Source organism: Cyanistes caeruleus, chromosome 9 (genome assembly GCF_971803275.1).
Source record: "Cyanistes caeruleus chromosome 9, bCyaCae1.hap1.1, whole genome shotgun sequence".
In the NCBI taxonomy this organism is placed as follows: domain Eukaryota; kingdom Metazoa; phylum Chordata; class Aves; order Passeriformes; family Paridae; genus Cyanistes; species Cyanistes caeruleus.
The window spans coordinates 4,362,955-4,385,592 of record NC_141709.1 but is presented as its reverse complement, the minus strand read 5'-3'; the positions used below and the strand labels follow the sequence as shown (position 1 = coordinate 4,385,592).

Sequence of the window (22,638 nt, the reverse complement as noted above, 5' to 3'; positions counted from 1 at the left end):
TTTTCTACACCTCTCTTGAGCAGCATCATCTTCAGAAGTCCAAGTCACTTTTTTCAAGTTATTTAGTTTCAAGGCACTGTTTAATCAGAATAAATTACAAGCAAACTCAACCAGCACAGGCAGATTATTAGCAGGGGAATAAGGCATTTCTGAATTCTGTTAGCTGGACTTTAAGAGAGGAAGTCAAAGACTTAGGCTTAGACGAGTATCTAAGGGTAGTTTCTCCCCACTGGCACTGGTGATGAACAGTTTAACTTCTTCACCTTCTGCTAGTCACAGTCTATAACTCAGGTATATGCTCTATGTATCATGCTAGAAACTGCTATTCCCCACAGGGCCAGAGGTGATGCTCCTAATAACGCCCTGCAGCAAACAACAAGGCTGTAATGCTCCTCTGCCTACAGGAGAACAGCACAAATTAGAACCAAATTAGGAAGATTACCTCCTAACGTGCCAGTCACACGAGATCACTGTTCCCAAACTACTCCTTCATACCCGTTTGACTGGAGAAGTGACAGAGGCAAAATAGTTGAGAAAAAGCAATCAGAGCCAACAAATATAGCTATTCAGTACCAGGGACATCATTAATGGTACTGAAGTTTTCATTAAGAACTTTTTCCCCTGAAATGCTCCCTGAGTTACAAGAGAAAACAAGATTGATATATTTTAATACTTACTGAAGCCAAGCTGACTGCAACCCATGGAAGTTGCTACGCAACAGCTGTTTGAAGCTAATCTAACACAAAGGGAAAGTTAAGAAAGAAGTGGAGTGATAGGACTTGAGAAATACTACAGTTTGCAGTATACACTGAAAAAGGGAAGGAGAAGTATGGTGAAATCAAGGCATCTGTGCACGAGGTAGCTTATTCTCTACTTGTCTAAAGCAGCAGCCAGGTTAAAAGGATGCAAATTACTTCAGCAAGTCAAAAATGTCACTGGTCTCTAGGAAAGAAGGCATCAGTATCTGATAAATACTCTTTTTTAATCCAGCACTGCAAAGGCTTACCATTCTTTCTCTGCAGAGCAGACCTCAAACATTTTCAACATCCATTTTAACCAAGTTCATGGCTGTAAGTTTTGCCAGTTGTTTTCCAGGCATCTTTCAAGAGTGCTAATGTCACCCTACTGCCACACAAACACCTTCCTGAAGTGGTCACTATGAAATTTAAGTATACTCCAACAGCAAACAAGATTCATTATAGCGCCCACATCCTATTCTGCTCCTCTCTGGACTAATCAGAGAGCAGGCCTTGCTGCAGGCTCTGTCCTTCCCATGGAAGGTGGCCAGCTTAAAGATCACTGCTGTTACTATCTACTAACTATGAAGCTCTAATGCAACAACATGTACTAAGACTTCTTGTACATGGTATGCAAACAGCTTGCTCTGTTTTAGTTTGTGACTTCAGGGCAAATTTGCAATATTCCCTACTAAAAGTGCTTTCCAGACCACAAACATGGGAACAGCTACACTCAGCCAATGCCTGGATCAACAGGCAACAAACCAAGGAAAGAACTGGTTTTAAAAACCCATGAACCTGCAAGTCCAGGTGGCATACAGCCCTTCCCACATCTGAGCTGTGGTACTAGGTGCTGATCTCCAGATCTGCACACAACACCTCCTCTTCCACACATGATTTGTGCCAGAGCTCAGAAACAAGGACTGGCATGAAGTAGCCACTGGAGAGACAGGTAAAATCCACTACATTCAGGGAGCAAAGCAGATAACTGGTTTTAAAGAGGTTCAGTCAACCACTGGCTAGGGAGGGCTAATACCAGGCCTGGGAAAACTAAGCAATTACATTGCTGGGCAGGATATAATTGTCTGACTAGAAAAGTCCCTTTCAGACACTCTGCAGGCAAGTGGAAAGACACCTGGCTACAGGAGCATCACAAAAATACCTTTATATTCTGCATCCTGCACTAAGAAAAACAAAATTTTCCCTTTTATAATAAAGCTGTCCACTAAGTCAGACCTATTTGCACATAGTTACACATTTCCAGGCAGAACTGACATTCACCACAAACAGGAGACACTTGCAAACTCCCGAGCATACACATGCTAAACATTTCACAACCCAAAGTAGCAACACACGACAATGTTTACCCTAGAGCCTCAGCCTCACTTGAGACAGTGCTTTCAGAAGACAGGGAGGTTGCACATATTAATACTGTTGAGGGAATTTCCACCTTAATGTTCAAAACTAACCCAAACTTCTTTACTCTTTCCCACTTTCCAGCTGGTATGGGCACAATCTACCACTGAGTTTACAGCTGTGGCTAACAGCAACTCACAGCTCATGTTCAGAAAAATTACCAAGTGCACGCTGCAGCTGGCAGCATCTTGAATTGTCCTTACAGAGGCAAAAAGGCAACGGGGGAAATTTCTGCTTCTCACAATGAGATATGTAAAGCTTGTTTAAATCAATTATTTAAACTAACATACACACACACCTGTCTTCTTGGACATTGCTCAAAACTCCAGAGCTGCCCAGTTTGGTTTATTTCTACATAACTGTATTGCTAAGTCAAATAAAAAAAGACAGATACTGTAATTTGAAGCTAGAACATTAAATAAGAACAAGCCCTTTAGCCCACAGAAATATACAGCAGCGAAAGACCCAAGTTAACTATAATCATTGTCTGCTCTTAAAGCTTCTAACCCACACTTCAGTATGCTTAATGTAGCTCTTGTAAATCCTAAGAAAAGACATTTTTCCCTGAGTACTACTGGGCTGATTTCTTCCCTCTCACTTGTTCAGTCAGTAGTGCTTCTCAATGAAGAGAAAACAGCCAATTATATGTTTTCCTTGAAGCATGCACAGTACTTACCTGCAGGAATAAAGCAAGAACCTCAGCTTTTTTGAACCATCTAAAAATACTTCAAGTCTACAAATTGGTTATGGGTGTAATTTCCTTTCCAAACCCCTCATTTCTACAACAGAAAACAAAATAGGAAATAAGAGCTGACTAGAAAGGGCAGGGAGCCATGCTGGCAGAACACTACTGCCAGCGTGTAAGAGTAGAGGGAACAGAGGAGAATGGGCACTTGAAATTGTGTTCATACCCCATGACCAGAAAACCTGTGAGCAACTGAGCTCACACCAAGAGCTCTTAAATCCACCTAACATGGCCTAGAGCCAGAGCAGGGCATCAGCTGATGACAGCAGTCCTTTCATCCCCATTCTGCTACTGAGCAAACTACTAAATACAGTCATAAGCAGTAATTTTTGATTATTACTTACTCCTAACAAGAATTATTTACTGGTTTTTATGCCACTAATTTCTTAGCAGCTTCAGGTTTTCACTTCAGTAGCAAAGATATTTCCTATCAACTCTGCTAAACACTACAAGCTGTAAAGTTAAGCCTACAGGTTTTGAGACAGTACCTGTCCTGTGGGAGATGCCTCACATCCAATCCTTACCTGCAAGTCAGAGCTTGAGTTAGAGCTGTCAAAATCATCTTGGAAGTTGTGGTCCACTTATCTTCTTTTTTTTACTATTTTCTTTCACATATGACTCGCCTACAACTTGATCTTTTTCCCACTACCTCTTCCCTGTTTGCCTTTCTCAGGTGCAAACACCTGACCTTACTTCCTGTTCTCACATTTTTGCACATCCAGCCAGCTGGATCAAACTACTTCTTATGCTGGGAGGTTTGAAACCCACCAGCAATAGGTTTTCTTCAAAACTGCAAATTACCAACAGTTCTCAAACCATGGGCCTTAGTTTACCAATTATGTCAAAAAGTGATTTCCAGCTATGAGCTACAGCTCTAGATGGATGCTAGAAAAACAACATCTGAAAAATGTTTAAACCATCACTGAGAAAATTCCCTACTAATCTGGTTTTAGGTGCCTGCCTGACATAACACTTATTGCTGTATCAAACTAGACAACCTTTCCCAGAAACATGGGCAAACAAAGCCTGCTTTGCTGGAGCTATCAACCATCATGAGGCTCCTTGGAGTCCCATTCAGAGGGGCACTTAATCCTTTGCTGAATCCTCTTCCAAAGATCAGAGGGCTCCAGACCACTCCAGGTCACATTGCTCAGGAAAACAAGACAGTTGCTGTGTCGTCAGAACACTGTGAGAAAACATCTCGTGCTGCCGGGCCTTTCCAACAACTTGGGTGCACTCAAGGAGGAACCTGCCAGGAATAACCTTATTTTGCTTGAAAACAGAGAGCGTGGAAGCAATGCTGCTGCACAGGGCCAAAACCAGACAAAAATCAGTGAATCAGTTAGGCTGGAAAAGACCTCTGAAATCATCAAGTCCAACCTATGACTTCATCAAGTCAACCATTGATAACACCATGTAAATTAGACCAGAGCACTGAGTGCTATGCCCAGTTGTTCCCTGAATAGCTTCAGGGATGGTGATTCCACAACCTCCCTGGGCAGCCCATTTCAATATATAATCAACCTCTCTGGGAAGAAATGATTTCTAACAACCTAAACCTCCCCCGGCACAGATGAAGGCTGTGTCCACTTGTCCTGTTGCTAGCTGTCAGAGAGAAGAGTCTGATCGTCACCTGGCTGCAACACACTGTCACGGAGTTACAGAAAGTGCTAAAACCCTCCCCGAACCACTTCTCCCTAGGCTACCCCTCTCCCCTCTCCTTCAGCTGCTCATGCTGCTCCAGCCCCTTCCCCAGCTCCGCTGCCCTTTTCTGGACCCGCTCTAACACCTCCATGTCCTTCCTGAACTGAGAGGCCCAAAACTGGACACAGGACTGGAGGTGTGGCCTCACCAGAAGGGACAATCACTTCCCTAGTCCTTCTTGCCACACTATTTCTGATAGAGAGGCACAAAAGAGGGAAAACCCCAAAGCCACAATCCCCGGAGGGCAGCAGCCTTTCCAGCACCAGAAGGGGCTGCCGCTGCTCCCTCCTCCGCTATTCCACACTTCCCAGGCTTCCCGACGGCATGGCGGCGCCCCGGCTTCCCCCGGCGACATATCGCCCTCACCACACGAAGTCGTTGCTCTTGTCCTCATAGGAGTTAATGAGCCCGTTGCAGAGCGGGGTGAGCAGCGGCCTCTTCCTGCCGCCGCCCCCCGGCGCCGCGGAGGAGCCGCCGGGCCGCGCCGCCCCCGCCGCCAGCCGGGCCAGCCCCGCGCCCGACCCCGACACGGCGGCCGCCACCAGCACGGGCCGCGCCGCTGCGCCGCCCGAAGAGGACGAGCCGGGGGCCATGGCCGCCGAAGAGGAGGAAGAGGAGGATGATGATGAGGAAGAGGAGGCCGGTGTGGCGGCGGGCGGCACGGCGGGGTGCGGCGGGCGGCTGCCCGACATGCCGAGGCCGGGCCGGGCCGGGCGGAGCGGCCTCAGCGCATCCCCGTGCGCGCGGGGGAAAATAAAGTTCCTTCAAAGAAAATAAAAGGGGGGAGGGGGAAGGAAAAAAGAAGAAAAGAAAAATGAAAAAAATACCACACAATAAAAAACCCAAAAAACAATAAAACCCCCAAACGGCGGCCCCGGCGCGGCGCTTGTTCAAGCTTTATTGACAGGCGGTCAGCGCGGCCGCGCGTGCGCGGGGCGGGGCCGCGCCCCCTGAGGGGCGGGGCGGGGCCACCTCCCCTCACGGACCGGCAGGAGCCGGGGCTGCCGCGGGCTGGGGTTTTCCTCGCACAGCCGCGGCCACGGCTTTGGCAGCCGACTCGGGGCCCTGGGGCCGGGCTAGGGGTGTGTGCCAGGAGCTTCCAGCCCCGCCTGGAGCCGCTCCCCCCTGACACCATACCTAGTGGTTCACAATCCTGAAGCACAGGTCTGTTGAGGAGCGGCTGAGGGAGCTGGGAGGGCTCAGCCTTTTGAAAAGGAGGCTCAGGGGGACCTTCTCACTCCCTACGACCACCTGACAACAGGTTGTGGCCAGGCGAGGGTGGGGATCTACTCCTAGGCAACCAGCGGCAGGACAAAAGTGCATAGTCTTAAGCTGCACCAGGGGAGGTTTAGGCTGGACATAGGAATTTTTTCACGATAAAGGATGGTTGTGTATTGGAATGGGCTGCCCAGGGTGGCGGTGGAGTCACTGTTCTTGGAGATGTTTAAGGAAATACTACATGTGATACGTGGTACTTGGTGCCGCGGTCTGGTTGACAAGGTGGTGTTGGGGCATAGGTTGCACTCGATGGCCTCACGCATTTTCCAAATTAATTGAGTCTGTGATTCTGTGATCTCCCTCAGAGCGCTGAGGGGAAGGCAGCCAGGCCTCAGGAAAACGTGCCAGGCTGTCACTCAGAGACCCTGATCCCCCAGCACCACAGAGAGATCCTGTGAAGGGCAGGGCTGATCTGTCTCTCACAGGATGTTCTTCACCTGCAGTTATACCTTATATATGTACCCCAAAAGGCATCTCTAAGCGTGTTGAGGTTTATCCTGTGCCATCCAGCCCCACACTGGAAATGGATCCATGGAAATGGATCCATGGAAATGGATCCATGGACTGAGGCAAATTAATTGTGTGAGATTCAACAAGTGCTCGGTCTTGCACTTGGGTAACAACAGCCCCAGGCAGTTTGACACACTGGAGGAGGACATGAGGGTGCTAGTTGACAGCAGCCACACCTCAATTGCTGTGTCCAGTTCTGGGCCTCTCACTGGGAGAAAGACTTTGAGGGACTGGAGTGGCTCCAGAGAAAGGCAGCAGAGCTGGGAAAAGGATTTGCAGGACAGGTCCTCTGAGGAGCAGCTGAGGGAGCTGTGGGGGCTTATGCTGAAGAAAAGGAGGCTCAGGGGGGACTTTATCTCTCTAAAACTCCCTGACAGGAGGTTGTAGCTGGCCTTATCCCAGCTGGGGATAAGGCTCTGCTCTCAGGTAACAAGTGATAGGAGAAGAGGAAACGGCCTCAGCCTGTCCAGAGGAGGTTCAGATTGAACATCAGGAAAAATTTCTTCATGAAAAAAGTTGTTAAGCATTAGAAGAGGCTGCCCAGGGGGGTGGTGGAGTCACCATCCTTGGAACTGTTCAAGAAATGACTGGACATGGCACTCAGTGCTCTAGTCTGGGTGACAAGGTGGTGATCAGTCACAAGTTGGACTTGATCATCTTGGGGGTATTTTCCAGCCTAAACGATTCTATGATTGTGTGAAATGTCTGGTGATGAGTGAACAGTTTTTCCCAGGTTTGAGTCAGCTCTCTGTTGCCTGGGTGGGTGGGAATCCCAATGGTAAGGACCACAGCCTGTTTGGTCCCTGTTTCCCAACAGCAGGCCTGAGTTTTACAGAACAAGGGCAGACCATTTTCTGCACAAGTTAATTAGTAAAGTGTTGATAAAGCATGTCCCAAAGATGTTTTGGGTGTAATAAGAAATGTTGCCCCCAGGCCCAGCCTTTTGCAAGCCAGACTGAAAAGTTCATGAAACACAGCACTTGTCAACTCCTTGGCTTGGCCAGAAGTACTGTGGAGGGATACCTGCTGTTCCCTTTCATTTCTTTTTCAACAGCCTATGGAAACATACTGCCTCCTCTGCATTGAGTAACTGTATAGTCTGCAGTCAGCTTTACTTGTCTAGAGTTGGGGAGGCAGCTGGTGAAACATTAGGGCATTCGGTTAATCCTAAACCCAGGTATGGGAAAACGCCCAAAAGGATCAGAGCTGCAGCACTCCTCCCAGTAGGGACAGCAGAGTGAGCTGTAAAACCAGTATGGCAACTGGTAAAACTGGTCTGAGAGAAAAAAAAGGTGCTTCAGGTGGACAGTATTGGTCAGGAGACCTCCCAGGCATGCAGCAGGCTGGCAGGGATGCTGGATAATAAATGTCCCAAAGGCAGCGCAGCAAAACACAGCCCTGGATTTACCCTGGGGATGCTGCTGAAGCGGTAGAGCTGCGGAGTGCTCCTTGTGACCTCCCATCTCAGAGGTGCTGGAATACCATTGGGTATCTGCCTCTGTATGTTTACCCCTCATGCTGGGAAAATTCACCAAGGGAGTCAGCAAAACCCAAAACATCTCTGAGGAATTTGATTCAAGCCAGGAAATTCAAAGGCAGAGTTCCTGTGAGGTCCAGGTCAGCAGTCTCACCTTTACAAGCTGATATCTGCCATTAGAGTCACTCCCGTGATTTAACTCTTTGTTGCTGTCATTAAAAACATTTTTTAATATCATTTTGGGGGCTCTTTTTGGTGTTTTCTTTCGGTTTTGGATTTTTTTTTTTTAGCCATTGGGTTCCCCTGCTTTCTGTAAATAGCTTTCTGACTGGCAGGTCTCAAGACTAGCTCCATAAAGTCATTGAAATGTAGTGATTCCCCTTGTTTTCAGTGGAAGCAAAAGAGAATTGCTGTTATTTCATCCTTTCTTTCAGCCCAACTGTTGGTGTCTGTGTGCCTCTTATTTTCTATTGCTAAGAGAAAGGGAAGTCTCATTTCCTTCTCTTCCAGAGGGATCAAAAGCTTTATGGATGAGTGTCTATAATGCACTTTCTGAAGTAGTAAGCAGTAGTATTAGCAAGTGCACAAGCCCATGTTTCACACTGAAATACTGGCTGATCCTTGAAAAGTCTTGCAGATGCCGTTACTGACTGCTTCAGGGAGGAAAAAATGACACTGGCAAAAGCTGTTAAAGATCAAATATATCACCACTTATGCCTATACATAACTGGCCTTCACAGCATCCTCTACGCCCTGGCAATGAGTGTGACACCCAGCACTTCAATACCTAGGGAAGATCTCCATGTTTCCTGAGCTTTAGGATACCATTATGAGTTCTTGGAGACCCTTTGAGTGAATACCTTCTTTTCACTGCCCAGGTACATCCAGAGCAGCCTCTGACTCCTGGAGACACTTCTTTCCCGGGGTTACCTTGCATTTCTAGTTCCTCAATGCATGTATGCAGCCTAAAGGAAGGTTGGATGCCACTTCCCAGAGGTACCTGTGTGTAAAATCAGGAAAAAGGACATAGAAAAAGTTCTAAAGTTCACTGGAACAATGATTTGTCAGTTACCTTCTAGTCCTTGTTAGTACAAGTTGAGCTCTAGGAATTAGTTTAATTTAGCCCAGATATCAACAACACTGTGATTATTCTCAGTGACCAGGATACAGGAGTGAAACAGGATAGATCAGCTGTGAGAGGTTTTTCTGTCTCCTCCAGCCATCAGCGTGCCTTTGCACTGCCTGCAGGCCAGAATCTTGCATAGAAGCACAACTCATGATGGGCTCAAGACAGAGGGGAAAGTCTTGGTGTGGGGACACCTGCACCCTCATGTAGCACACATTTCATAGGTCCTGCTTCCAGAGGATTGCCTGTGTTTCCTCACTTAATTTTAATGGAGTTAAGTCTGTCTGCCTTCAAAGGTGTGTGGATCAAGCACCCAAATATCACCCACTCACAAGTGGCCTGAAACTTAGGCTGCAAACAAATCAGTTTCTTTGGGATAAGCTGTCTCCAGCTATAGTCCTTAGTGGTTATTTTACACAAACTGGTATTTCTGACAGATGTACATTTTGTAAGACTGACTGGAGGAATCTGTTCTTACTTTTCTGTGTTTTATAGCCTCTGAAGCCAGTCACTGACAATGTCCTATCAAAGTATCAGTTCTGATCCTGTCAAAGAGATAAGACACACTACCCATGGCATTAAAGGAAGGAGAAATCAAGTACTGTCTATAGATGAATGAACTTTAATAGCAGTGTAAGATTCTTCTCTTTTGGGTACATAAACCCTACTTAATACAACCCCCTAGTTTGTGACATTTGCAGCTGCAGCTCCAGTTACCTGCAACAAGCAGCTGCAGCTGTGATGTCCAGTGGCAGCACAGCCACAGAAATCATTAAGGATACTCTGCATGGATCATCTTGCAGGGAGACTGAGACTTCTTCCACACAGTGATCCATGGGCTGCATGTCTGGGAGAAGTGACAGTCACCTCCCAGGCTCCGGGCTCCGTTCTGGTCTGGTGATGACTCATTAGGAAAATTGCTTCTACTTCTGTTTCTGAGCCTGCTGCTGCCACCTAATTTCCACTGGGTCCGTTAGTCCATTCAGGAGCTCAGCAAACCCTGCTAGGAACTGCCACCCTGGCTTGGGAATTGCTGCTCCAGAGGTTATTAGGGAACTTTATTAATAATCACTGCATTAACCTCTCAGCTAGTCAGTGATAGAAATGCCATTTCTCCCATTTTATAGCTGAGAAAAATGAAGCGTAGACAGATTCATCACCTGGTTACAGAGTCAATGGGAATTCTTAATGCTCCATAAATCTGAAAATTAGGCCGTCAGCAACTTCTGGATTGAACCTGCAGCAAAGCCATTCAGGAGACCTAGTTCTTACCATCAGGTACCTCCTTCCAGTTCACTGAGAGAAACCAGGACACATCTCTGAATTTCAATTCTTGAAGTCAGGCACAGAGAGGTAGGGATGTGGAGGGGATGGAGGAACACAGCTCAGTGCTCCCTGCCCACAGCAGACATCTCCTCCACAGCAAAGAGCCTTGAGGAGGGGGCATGATGCACTTAGTGACTGTGCTTTGATACAGGGATAGGAACTAATTGGTCATATAGAAACTCAGGTATGTGTCTGGTCACCACCTGAAACTTGACTCTGAAATATTATTTTGTTGTTAAAATATACAATTTAGGTTAACTAAAGCTGCTTGGGATATGAGAAGAGCAGGAACTGTGGAGGACTGAGCTGGTTCATTGGTTTTTTAAAATTTCTTTTCTAGTTTAATAGTGCAAAAAACAAGTAGTGCTAGGAGGGAGGGAGGGAGCTACTCTATTTAAGATTATACAGAGGTCTCAAATATTTTTTTCAATGCTTTCTAACAACACCTTTGCTATTTGCAAGATGAAATTTGATGTCTCAGCCGTAAGCTAGCTCCAAGCTGACATAGGGATTTTAAGCAAAAATGTTTTAACCCCTTTCAGAAACCAAAAATCAGCAAAAATAAAATATTTAAATTTATTGCTGTGTTTAAAAAGGTCAGATTTTTTAAAGCAAAAAACAAAAAAAGGTATATGGTAGAAGTGTCATTTTTGCACTGAAAAAAATTACATCATTCTTGTCTTCTGATGAGAAATTTTCACTTGAGTGAACTAAAATGAGGTTAAAATAATTCGGTGATTCTTCAGTAATACTGAAATACTGTCTTCAAGGTTTCCAGGCTCTATAGAGAACTTAAAAGAAATATCCATGGAACTGCTGTTTCAATGTGTGTGCACTGAAGCAAAGCTACAGAGGAGTCTGACCTACAGCAGCAGAAAGACCTGATTCACTGCTCAAAATTATGAAATTCCCTTCACACAGGAAAAAATGATGATACCATCTTATTATTAGATACCACATTGTAATGGATGTGTCTGGGGGTAGAGTGAAGGTTCCCTTACGCCACGTCCTTTTGCTCCAGGAGTGTTTGACCTCATATTAGGAGTAGGTTTTATAGGCAAATATTAACTAAACCCTCTGCTTGGTATAAGCATGGGTAGAGATGGTTTCTCACACACACAGGCTTGTCCCAGACTGGTGCAACCCCAAGTCTATCTTGGGATGCTGAAGCTCTGCCAAACTCTCTGGTTCTTATGCAGTACAGCTGCAAGGCTCAGCTGTTCCTTACCTGCTCCCATTGACACCCCCCAAACGTGGCCAAACTCAGCCCCTCTTGTCACTCCTACTCAGCTGGTACACCATGTCTATTACTTTTTTGTCTTACTGTAATAATAATTTTTATGAAGATGATCTGTCTCTGTCTAGGCTGATTTCCCTCCCACAAAATATGATGGCAATGGTGTATTTATGTGCCCTTACAGTATGAAACAAGTCTGTTTTAGTGGACTGCATTTGGATCTTCAAACATGAGCATGTGCTGCTATCTCCAAAAGCTCCCTCCTTTATTTTTATGGAAGGCAAAAGTCATAGAACCACAGAATGGTTTGTGTTGGAAGGCACTTTAATGGTCATTCAGTCCCCCTTTCCATGGGCAGGGACACTTTCTATGAGACCAGGTTGCTCCCAGCTCCATCCAGCCTAGCCTTGAACACTCCAGGCTTGGGGCTGCCACAGCTTTTCTTTCAGCAGAGAGAGACAGCATCATGCCAGGTGTCAGGACCTTGTGGGCACAAGAAGTGTTGCTTGCCTAGAGGAGCCTCATCTGGGACCTCCACACACACATCCTCTGGCAGTTTGCCTAGGCACTATATTTAAGGTAATCCCAGGACTTCTCCTTAGGGATGTAGGGGGATGGGTTCCCACCTCAATGGGTGGGAGCTAGTGCTTCTGCTGTTGGTAGGTAGCTGGTTACCAGTCCTGCCTCATCTACTATTGCCTCTGGATGGGCCTAGGATCTGACTCCTCTGCTGTGTCTGAGAGCTGGTGGACCCTGTTATGAGAATCCAGCCCTCCCTGCTGTGCTCAGGCTAGACCCTTTCTGATGAGTGCCCTGCTGTGCTGGGGTTACCCTGGGCTCCTGGCTTGTCCCCTGTGTGGGGCAGCCCTCAGCTCCTTGGCTGCTTCCCCTGCCTGCTGTCTCTTTGCTAGGCTGGGTGGATGGCTGGAAACAGGGGTTAGTTAGTGCTGCAAGAACCCCCTGGAACAAGTCAGCTGTTTGTTTGGTGTAAGCTCTAGATGGCAGGTAGAAAGTCATAGAATCTTAGAATGGTTTGGGCTGAAGGGGACCTTAAAAATTATCTAGTTCTAACCCCCTGCCATAGGCAGGGACAAATTTCATTAGACCGGGTTCCTCCAAGCCTTGTCCGGCCTGGCCTTGAACACTTCCAGGGATGGGGCAACCACAGCTTTTCTGGGCAACCTGTTCTAGTGTGTCACCATCCTCCTAGGAAAGGGTTTCTTCCTAATATCCCATTTAAACTTGCCCTCTGTCTGTATGAAGCCATTTCCAGTTGTCCAGCCACTCCACACTCCAGGCTCTTTTCCAAAGTCCCTCTCCAGTTCTCCTGGAGCCCCTTTAGAACCTGGAAGGGGCTCTGGGGTCTTTCTGAATTCTTCTCCAGGCTGAACACTCCCAGATCTCCCAGCCTGTCTTCACAGGATTTTATTTTCCTTTGTTTCTTTTTAAAACTGGTCCATAAAAAACTTTCTGTGGCCTTGTTACCCTCTTTGAGCTGCTGTAGCATCCCTGCATTGCTTCAGTTTCACCCCTGTCTCCCCCAGGCCTGTGTAAGGCAGGGCACAATTTGGGCTGTCATGGAGAAGCTGCCCTCACTGGGAAAAACTTCAGCCCAGGAGCTGAGGATGCCTTCATGGCAGCAGCACTCTAACATGCTGCTTTAGCATCGGGGCGATTAGCTGGAGTAGGGAAGACATGATTTTAATTTGCTTCTTCTCAGTACCAGCGCTTGCCATCAGAGGGCAAACTCAGCCCAGGTGAAGATGCTCCGCACCCGGTTATTGCAGCCTGCTGCTTCCCAGACTCATCCTGTGAGGTAACGACAAAGACAAGAGGCCATTTACCGTCCTTCTCACAGAGGACAGATGCAGCTTCCCATCTCTGCCTGCTGCCGGGAAGGGCTCTGCTCCCCGGTTCCCTCGAGAGTGAATCTTGCTTTGCAGGGGCATCCCAGCCGACAGCAAGAGGCAAGGATGGTGCTGTGAGCTTCGAGTCAGAGCAGTGTAACACAGAAGGGATTCCCAGAAAGCAGCAGGTCTGGGCTTTAACATCCCAAATAGAGTACAACCTTCCTACTCTAGCAGAAGTTTTATTTATGGCTGAATATAGACTTTGAGCAGCACTCAAAAAATTGTACTGGTTGGTGCTTGCTTTCTATCCAGTTTCTTGCTGGTCTCCAGAGCCACTGGTGAGCATGGCTCTACAGCCCCAGCAAAACCAGTGGCATTAAAGCAACCTCCCTCTATGGGAGTGGTGCCTCAGATGCATCTAGAGGAGCAAAATGTTATATGCTGCTGCAGCTCTGACCTCTCCCAGGATCCCCATCTGCTGGCATGTGGGCCCAGCTGCCAGCCCCAAACCCTCCATGCGTCCCAAGGCATTTGGGGAGGATTTAAATTTTGCCAGCTCTCCTCTTTGCCTCTTCCAATGAATCTCAGTCTTAATCCACACCCCCTTCATAGCCAGAGACTTCTTTTAAAAAGCTGGAGGGCTTTTCAGAGGGGAATAATGAACCAGACGCTTTCCCGGTGTCTCTCTTTGTTTTTACAGCCCTGGGTCTCCCCTGAGGACAGAGAGTCCTTTGTACTGCATGGGGTCTCCTTACAAAAAGGGGCTTGTGAACAGAGCATCCTCCCATTGGGTACCACACCACATGGATTTTTTTTTTCCACCTGTCCTCCTAGGCATAGCCAGTGTCAAATCCCTTTCTGTGTGTCAGGGACAGAGCCAAAAGCTTTAACCTTGGAAGCGCATGGTGGATGTGTGCCAAATAGCTCAGTGCCATCCTGCTGCCCACCCTCAGTCTTGCTGGAAGGTGAACAAAGGGTTAACCTGGTTGTCATCATCTCCCCTGCCCAGCTGATATTTGGAGTGAAGCCACATTCCAGTTTAAAGACAGCTGATAATTGAATAAACTCTACATCTTGAGTGAATTTAAAACCAAGACAGGAGCCCTCCCCATCAAAAGTCAATACATTTCCTCTTGCAGGAATTTTTGTCCAGTTAATGCCACAGCTGCCGCTTCCAGGGGATGAGTGCATGCTTGGGAGCAGTCAATTTTTGCCTGCCTTAAGACTTTAAATTTAGGTCTCTATGTGCATAAAGGAGATTCCTATTTCTATTTCCTGCTAAAGGTGAAATCTAGGGCTACAACCTCAAATGCTCTTAAAACCATTAAGCTTTAAGTAACTTACTGATGGTGTGGTGTTGTCCAGCATCCTTGCCCAGGTAACGAGGAAAGGAAGGCAGAGGGTTGCAAATACAGCTCAGGTGCTTTATTATGTTTAGATCATGGTGTGAATGGAGGAAACCAATGTGATCTAGCTAATTGACATCATGCTAATTAAATATTGGATACTCTGCATGTACCCTTGCAATAAATCATGCCTAGTTTCATGCGGGAAATTTTCTCATTGTCAATATACAGATACACTGTGGACCTGGAAAAAGCTGCTTCCTGCAAAGTTGAGGCTGGTGATTTATTGAGCTCTGTAAAATATATTTGCTTTGGTCCTTCTTTGTATTCACTGTTCAATGATATTCAAACAAATGCCTATGAGCCTGGGAACCAGCAGCTTTTTGGCACATGTTCATTTTGCAAATGGGGGCATTCACACCAGAAATGCGGTTCTACGATTTCATAGCCACGTGGTGGGTAGGCAGGGATGTGCCATGCAATCTGTGCCCCATCAGAAATACCTGGCACTGCTTCTGTTTCAAACTTCACTAAGCAAAATAATTGCATGGAGCTGTTTACTGTCAATCTGCTGCCTACATGTTATTAATAGGAGAGATGGAGTGAATAATTAGGACTAATGATTAGAGAAAGTTGTCATCTGTTCATGAATAATTTGAAGAGAGACAGTGTTCAACAATTAAACTTATTGGCAAAAAAAAATGATTTATTCCATTTTGGAAATGTGTTCTCTATTATGCCAATATATAGCACCCACACACTGGGCCAATGTTCAGCCTTCAGCTTCCCCCAGTGCTGTTTTTGGCACTCAAGCTCGTGTGATGTGATTTCCAGAGATGCTGGGGATCCCCTGCCCCATTGAACTTCCCTACCAGGCTTTGGAACTGTGTGTCTTTAGGAAAGCAGGGACACCTTTCTAAAGTCCAAATAGTGGTTTGAGGATCACAGAATGGTTTAGGCTGGAAAGGACCTTGAACGTTCTAAACCCTTGCCATAGGTAGGGACACCTTAGACTGAATTGTTCCAAGCCCCATCCAGACTGGCCTTGAACACTTCCAGGGATGGGGCATCAAATTCATTGCTTCTCTGTGTCAGGGCCTCATCACCCTCATATTTAAGAATTTCCTCCTGATATCCAATCAAACCTGCCCTCTGTCAGCTGGAAGCCATTCCCCCTTGTCAAATTATGACATGGTCTGGTAAAAAGTCTCCATTTTCTTTTAAGTCTCCTTTAGATATTGAAAAGCTGCAATAAGGTCTCCCTGGAGTCTGTCAGGCAGAGCAACCCCAATTCTCTCAGCCCTTCCTCAAAGGGGAGGCTGAGTGCACATCACCCACTGCTACCCTCTATCTCTGCAAGGCTGCTCTCAATCTGACTTTGGGCTCTTCTCTTGGATGTTCACAATCAGCTTGTGGAGATGGATGAATCTTGGTTTTCAGTGGCCTCACAAATACTGGAAACTTACTGTGTGAGTTTAGAAAAACAAGCCAGCATGGGAAGACCAGGGAGCTGGGGCAGTTTACCAAGAGCAGAGAGGACTGAGGAGAGGGTGTAGAAACAGGCTCCAAATATACCCAAAACCACCCTAAAAGGAAAAATAACTGTCTCTTGAGAAAAAGGTGAGAAGTGATTGGTTTAAACTGTAGCAAAAGAATTATGAAAAATGGGGGAAACAGCTTTCTGACCTTAAAACTAGTGAAGCCCAAGGAGATATTGTGTGAAGTTCCTGGCAGAAGGATCTGCTATGGAGAAGGCCATATAAGGTTTGCCCTGTGAACTGAGGTGCCCTACCTGTTCCTCTCTCACTGCTGGCTGTGAAGCTTTAGCCTTCCTCACGCAGCAGCTGTGGGAGATAATGTATGGAAGTGGACCTTGGAGAATGGGATGTGCAGACAGTGGGAGAGATCTTCAGAGGTGCAGGTGGGTACCAAGAGGTAGGATTTGTTTTATCTAGCTTCAGCCATCCAAAAGCTGGTTATTGCAGAAAAGCTATTGTCCGATATCTCTCAATGACCAAAGGATTGAATGAGCAGCTATGTGAGAGTTTTCCATCCCATCTGTGCCAGTTGTCCCAAATACCTGGGATAAATCAGGTCCTGGATTGAACCATAGCTTGTCTTTTCACTCATCAGCCTGGATGATTTTCTGGCTTTACACAACAAAGCAAACCAACCAGTCTTACAGATATGTGAGGTGTGTTGAACTTGAGCATCATAGAGATATTCCATCTAACCACTCAGGTGAGGTCAGGGCTCTTCTGAACCTGTAAAAACCCTCCCTAGATGCATCAGGCTGATGTCAATACACCAGCTCTATGCCCCATTCCTTCTTCTCAACCACCCTCTGCCTACCAACATTTTTTGTTGAGTCTGGCTCTCACCAAGTCTGAGGCCTGCTGAAAAAGATCATCCCACAAAAGTTCAAATGTTTAAATCCATTTGCTTCCAGACAGAAACCATACATGGGGTGCTCACTATCCCAAAAGCTGTAGAGCCAACTAATTTTGTGGTGGGAAAGCCTGCCAGCATGTTGAAGGCTGAGGGAATTCTGTGGAACACGTTCAGAAAGCAAATGATTGATTCATCATCAGTGGTGGAGAACTGATTCCAGGAATTATGCGTGTGCCAAGCTGAAGCCTGTCGAAGCCAGGGAAAAGGCATCCTTGAATTCAGGTCATCAGTCAGGGCCAGGAAATGCATGGAGGCCCTGGTACAGGAAAGCTTAACTTCCAGTGCGTGCTCAATCCTAACTAACCTCCGTTAACGTCAACGGTGATAAAATTAAACATGAGGTCAAGATTTTGGATAAGAATGGTTTATGGCCTAGAGGCTTACATGGATGAGAAGGTCAGGCCAGCAAGCCAGGGCGTTTGATATTGATCAGTCTAATCAAGGAACTCCTGCGTAAGCTGCCACGTGAATCAGGGAATAATTCGGGATAACAGACACATCTGAGTAATTCGTGACCTACTGGCAGATGATTCATGCAGACAGGCAACATCCATCAGATGCATTATTCCTCACAAAGGTCTTCTTGGAAGGCTTATGGATCTGTGGGTGGCCCCACCTCCTCAGGGGGTTCATCAAGGGAGAAACTGGGAGCAGGTGGGATTGTGGGAATACCCCTGCACCCATTGCTGCATGGGGCAGAGCTTGTCCTTCACCCATCACCTTTGGGCAAAGAGGAATCTCCAGGATTTTCAAGCTGTCTTTGAGAAGAAATGGATCAAGATGAGGGGATTGTAACTGTAGACCCCATATCCTGTCCCTGTTCTGCCACACATCTCCCATGTAAATTTGTTTGGACGTTCTTTATACCTTACTTTCCCACCTGAAGCATATCTCTGCTTTCTGTTCCCAATGTAGTCTGCAAGATCCATCAACTATATCCTGGTGTTCACCAAGAGTCATCATAGAACAATACCTCATATACTGGAAAAAGCCTGGTTTGGATCTCTGAAACTGGGAGTTAAAGTATAACTCAAAACCTGGAGAAAACCAAGCAATGTCATCTCTGTTCACCACAAATCAAATAGTTTTCGAGTAGGTAAATACCTATTCCAGGGACACGTTGCCATGGAATAAAACACCTGCCTTGCCCCTCCAGGCTAAACACACAACAATGCTATGGCATTACAGCTGTAACTGTGTTAGGGTTGTGGTTTGCCATGCTGGGTCTGAGATTCTACATCAGACAGGGAAGAGTTTGAGCCTGACAATGTCATTTGACAGTGTCAAATTCCTGTTTGACAGTGAATCAGCCATGCCTTTTGGGAGCTTTCTTTGGGTGCACCGTACCTTTGCTCCTGTTCATGGACCAGGTGATGCCAGACAGTGCCAAGTGTTCCAGAAGCAGAAGGTTCCTGCTCCCCTTAGGAGATGTAGTCCAGCTGTTTCACCTGGCTTGAAGTCACAAAGGGGAGAGGGTGGCCCCAAAGGAAGAGCCAGGAAGTGTTATGGGGTGACAGGGCTTGGACACAGCTGGAGAACCAGCAAGGAGTCAAGGGACAAAGCTTCCTGAGATCCCATCAGGAGATCTGCACTGGCTCCAAATGTCCAGGGAAATGCGCTACAAAGCAATAATCTTGGACTGGTTCTTTGCCAGAAAGTCTTAAAATAATTGCAAGTGTAGCTGCAACCAGAATCTAGAAAAGACCAGTAAGGAGAAAGAATGTCTGCACTGTGTTTGCATGATCAGCATCAGGCCTGGAAATGCTAGAACAAGGAAGAGAGAAAGAAATCTCTTTTCTGCCATGGAAAACACAGTAAGGGGAGACAGCATGTCAGGTTCCTGATGAAGTTTGGCTGGGGCCTTGCTAATGCAAGCTCTTGAAGAAGGTGCGAAAGGACTTGCAGGCATCCTGCTCACCCTCTCCTGTGGGATGCCCAGCACAGGCCCCAGACCAAGGTGATGGTACCTTTCTTTTCCCCAAAGGGCTCCTGCTCTGCCTTGGAGATGGAAAGCAGCTCAGACCAATAGGGAACTCTCCATCCTCACCCCAGCACATGAGCATGAACCTGACTTTTGTCCATTTCTCACAACTTTTGTGAATTGTTTGTACCATCATTGGTGCTCTAGAGCCTCCTGCATGGGGACTGTACCCTGTCCCTGCTATCTGGCCTCTGTCTGCATGCTCCATCGTGGTAGGTAACCTTCTAGTGGCTCCCACTTAGCTCTAAGAGTGGCTATAAAAAGAGCCTGACAAGATCAAATGCTAATAGAAAGGTTTTCTGAAGGTTGAAACTGATCTGCTCGAGGGCATTCGTGACTGGGAGATGCCAGAAGAAACCAAATAACCAGTTCATTGTGGAGTACATAATTGGATTTTAAATACTCTCCGGGAAAGAATTCTGGGCAGGGTGGGGAGTGGGGGGAATACTGTGCTAAGTGCTTGGAAAGCTGTTACTCTTCTAAATCTTCACTTTTCTGCAACATGTATAGAGCATTGTCATTCAAAGCTACTGATGACAAATGGGGGACTTTCTTCCCTGAATTTGTCTGAGGTGTGTGAAGCTTCAGTATCTACAGCATCCAGCACCCCTGGTGTCCATGGATGGTGTGGAAAGCTATGTCCCACTGCTTATACCCTTTGTTGCCACTATTTTTTTATTTCAAAGGGCAGCAAGTAATTCCCTGAACCCTCCTACCAGTAGAGCTGCAGCTCCCTCCCACCCAGTTGCAGCATGAAACAGTGCCCATCTCCTAGCATGGAGTAGCTGTATGTCAGTATTGACTTCTGGAGGTTAGCTCAGTGCAATTCCATTCAGAACATGACTTCTGCCTCCTTCTGAAATGGGGAGGAGAATGTCAGGATTGCTCTTCCACCTCAGGGATCGAGAGCTGTAGCATCAGCAACAACTGGGAAGCACCCAAATGGTTCATTCAAGCTCTGCCAGCATCCACATCCTCACCCTGACTGATGTTGACTCTCTGAGAACAGCAGCCACATCATTGGGTCTTCAGAGCTCTATCCATGTGAGCACCTGGGCCCAGCTATCCCTATTTTCAGTCCATGCTAGTGGACAAAGGCTCTCTCTTCAGTGACTTCTTCCTGCAGAATAGATGCCGAACCAAAAATGGTCTCAGGCCTGCTGACATCCACTGCAGCTGAGCCAGGCATCCTGTTTTGCAATGAGTCTGTCTGTGGGAACACAGGACCACGCAACTATGGTCACACATCTCTTGGACCAGAGCTGGCTCCTAACCAGCCATGGCTGAGCACAAGTGTGGGCCTTGCCCCAAAAAAGCTATGCAAACATGATTTTGGAAAGAGATGGCTCAGATCCTGTAGCCAAGAATCCTCAGACTGCCTAAGGACCAGAAATCACCAGCTGCCCTGTGTGTGATCCCCATCTTCATGCTCCCACTCTTCCCCCATTCCTCTTTTACACAGTTCCCTCTCCACTAATGCATCCAGCATATAAAGCTGAGGTTTCCAAAAGGTCTCTGAACCCAAAGAGACATTGAGGAGATGGAAAGAGAGGGAAAGAGAAAGAGGCTTTTTGAATATTGAATTAAGGCTGTCTCCAGTATTATTGGATTCCCATAAGGAGGCAGCCAGGGAGCCCACTGCTTTAGTGTCCTATGAATATTTCATTGCTTGACTTAAGCTCGGTGAAGGGTGTTTTTTTGCACAAAACCACCTTTTGGGCTTGTGGGTTTCTCTCCAAGTATTTGGTTGTTGTCCCTGCTCTTATAGCAGCTATGAAATCAACCTGGCTTGTGGACAGTCATCTGACACTACAGCAAGCTAAATTTGTCAAACCTGGGTGATCTTTTGGCACCATCTACGCAGGAATTTCCAGAAGACAGCCAGACATGGCTCAAAACATCTTGGTGGCTCAGTGGGTCAGACTGCACAATAGCAGCAGCCGTGATGCTCAGTACCTGTGTCCCAGGCAACCATGGTGACATCAAAGAAGGTGCATGGTCAGGGGGGTCATTTCACCCCACTTCAACCTACCATGTTGGCTGCAGAAGTGGGGAAACAACTTGTGCTGCCTGGTACCCTGCTGTAGGCACTGGCCTGAAGGGTCTGGGTCTGCCTTGGTTCCCCAAATTTTAAGTGCTTACCTAGAGCTTCTCTAGACGTTCCAAACCACAAATTCTTCAGGCTGGAAATCTTTCCAAAATGAGCACTTCCACAAAAATTTGTGGGTGTCCTGCTTTCAGGCAGGCTGCAAATCACATTCACCAATGCAATGGAGAATCCCAACACAAGCATTGCTTCCCCACTCTGCACAGAGGGAAATGGTCTCAAATACTGTGAAAGCGCTCAATTTTCACTCTCCAGGACTGTTTTTTGGAAGTGCTGCTGCCCTACTCCTACCACCTCATGCTTGGAACTTCCTCTTATATTACCCAACTCTTCAAGGTCCTGATCAGAGATGGCAGTGGCAGGAACCTGTTCCTTGTTTATTAGATGAGCTCAGAGGTCTCCCATCCACAGCCTTTAACACCTCTCCTTGCTCTGCCTCATGCTGTCTCACAGATCTAGAGTGATTTAAGTCTGGAGGTGCTTGGCTAACTTGGCTAATTCCATTGCTTTCTTCTCTTTTTTTGTTTTTTTTTGGTCTTCTGTCTCTCCCCCCTGCCTCCCAGTCTGGAAATCCTCTTCAAAGGCAAAGAGGGTAAATTAATGATAATTAATTGTTTTATTGTAAACAGGGCAGATAACACTGCTTGTTATTGAGATTGCTCAATACTTCCCGTTATGGGGCTGTTTCCCACTACTTAGAACTATGCCAAAACACAGACATTTAGGCAGAAATTGTCTCCCAGGGATTTGCTTCAACCTGAAATTCTGTGCAAGATTTCAGCCAAACTTGATCTGTTTTTTCCAAGAGAGAAGACATGGGAAAACCATTTGGTTTTCCTGTGGCCAAACACTCTTCCTGAATTTCCCTGAGAAAGCTCTTTCACCCTGTGCTTCACCAGAAGAGGTGAAATTTGGTGAGAGAAGACCCTCTTGATGGGGAGCTGCAAACCCTTCATAGTTTCCTTAGAGGGACACTGTGCTTTGTGTAGCTTATTTAAGCTTCAAGAATGATTTTTCTTAGTTTATAGTTTCAGCAGTGGTCACACAACCCACTGACCAAGAGGTGCCCACCACATGGTGTGCAGCCCTAGTGCCATCCTCTCTGAGCCATGTCTTCTGCAGGGTGGAGACCCTCCATGTCTCCTGCATGACTGAGTCTCAGCATGCTCCAATCCATGGCTGGGGGGTTGAACAGCCCACAGAACCCAGGATGGCAACACACAGCGGCAGAGAGAGCACAAAATCCACTTCTCCTTGCTGGGCACCTGCCTGCTGCACACAAGGAACTTCAGCTTATCACAACTCTTTGTCTCTGAGGAAAGATGAGAAGGGAGGTAACAACTCATT

At 46.7% G+C, this 22,638-nt stretch overlaps 1 protein-coding gene across 11 annotated transcripts in view; it reads right to left on the bottom strand.

Annotated features, from left to right (window-relative positions):
• COP1 (COP1 E3 ubiquitin ligase) overlaps positions 1-21,119 on the bottom strand; it is a 147,428-nt gene extending 126,309 nt beyond the window's left edge. For 2 of the 11 annotated variants that reach the window (XR_015273962.1, XM_023931699.2), the window contains exons 1-2: positions 21,019-21,119; positions 8,728-8,867 (exon numbers count right to left, since the gene is read on the bottom strand). Coding sequence is in view for 8 of the 11 variants with exons in the window: in XM_023931699.2 (XP_023787467.1) it covers positions 8,728-8,804 (77 nt within the window). In the remaining 3 variants the exon portion in view is untranslated. Of the gene's footprint in view, positions 1-3,422; positions 5,439-8,727; positions 8,868-18,550; positions 18,650-21,018 lie in introns of those variants that run through there. The other 9 variants (XR_015273961.1, XM_086842588.1, XR_015273963.1 and 6 more) reach the window with 6 other exon arrangements.
• Positions 21,120-22,638: the final 1,519 nt, after the last annotated feature.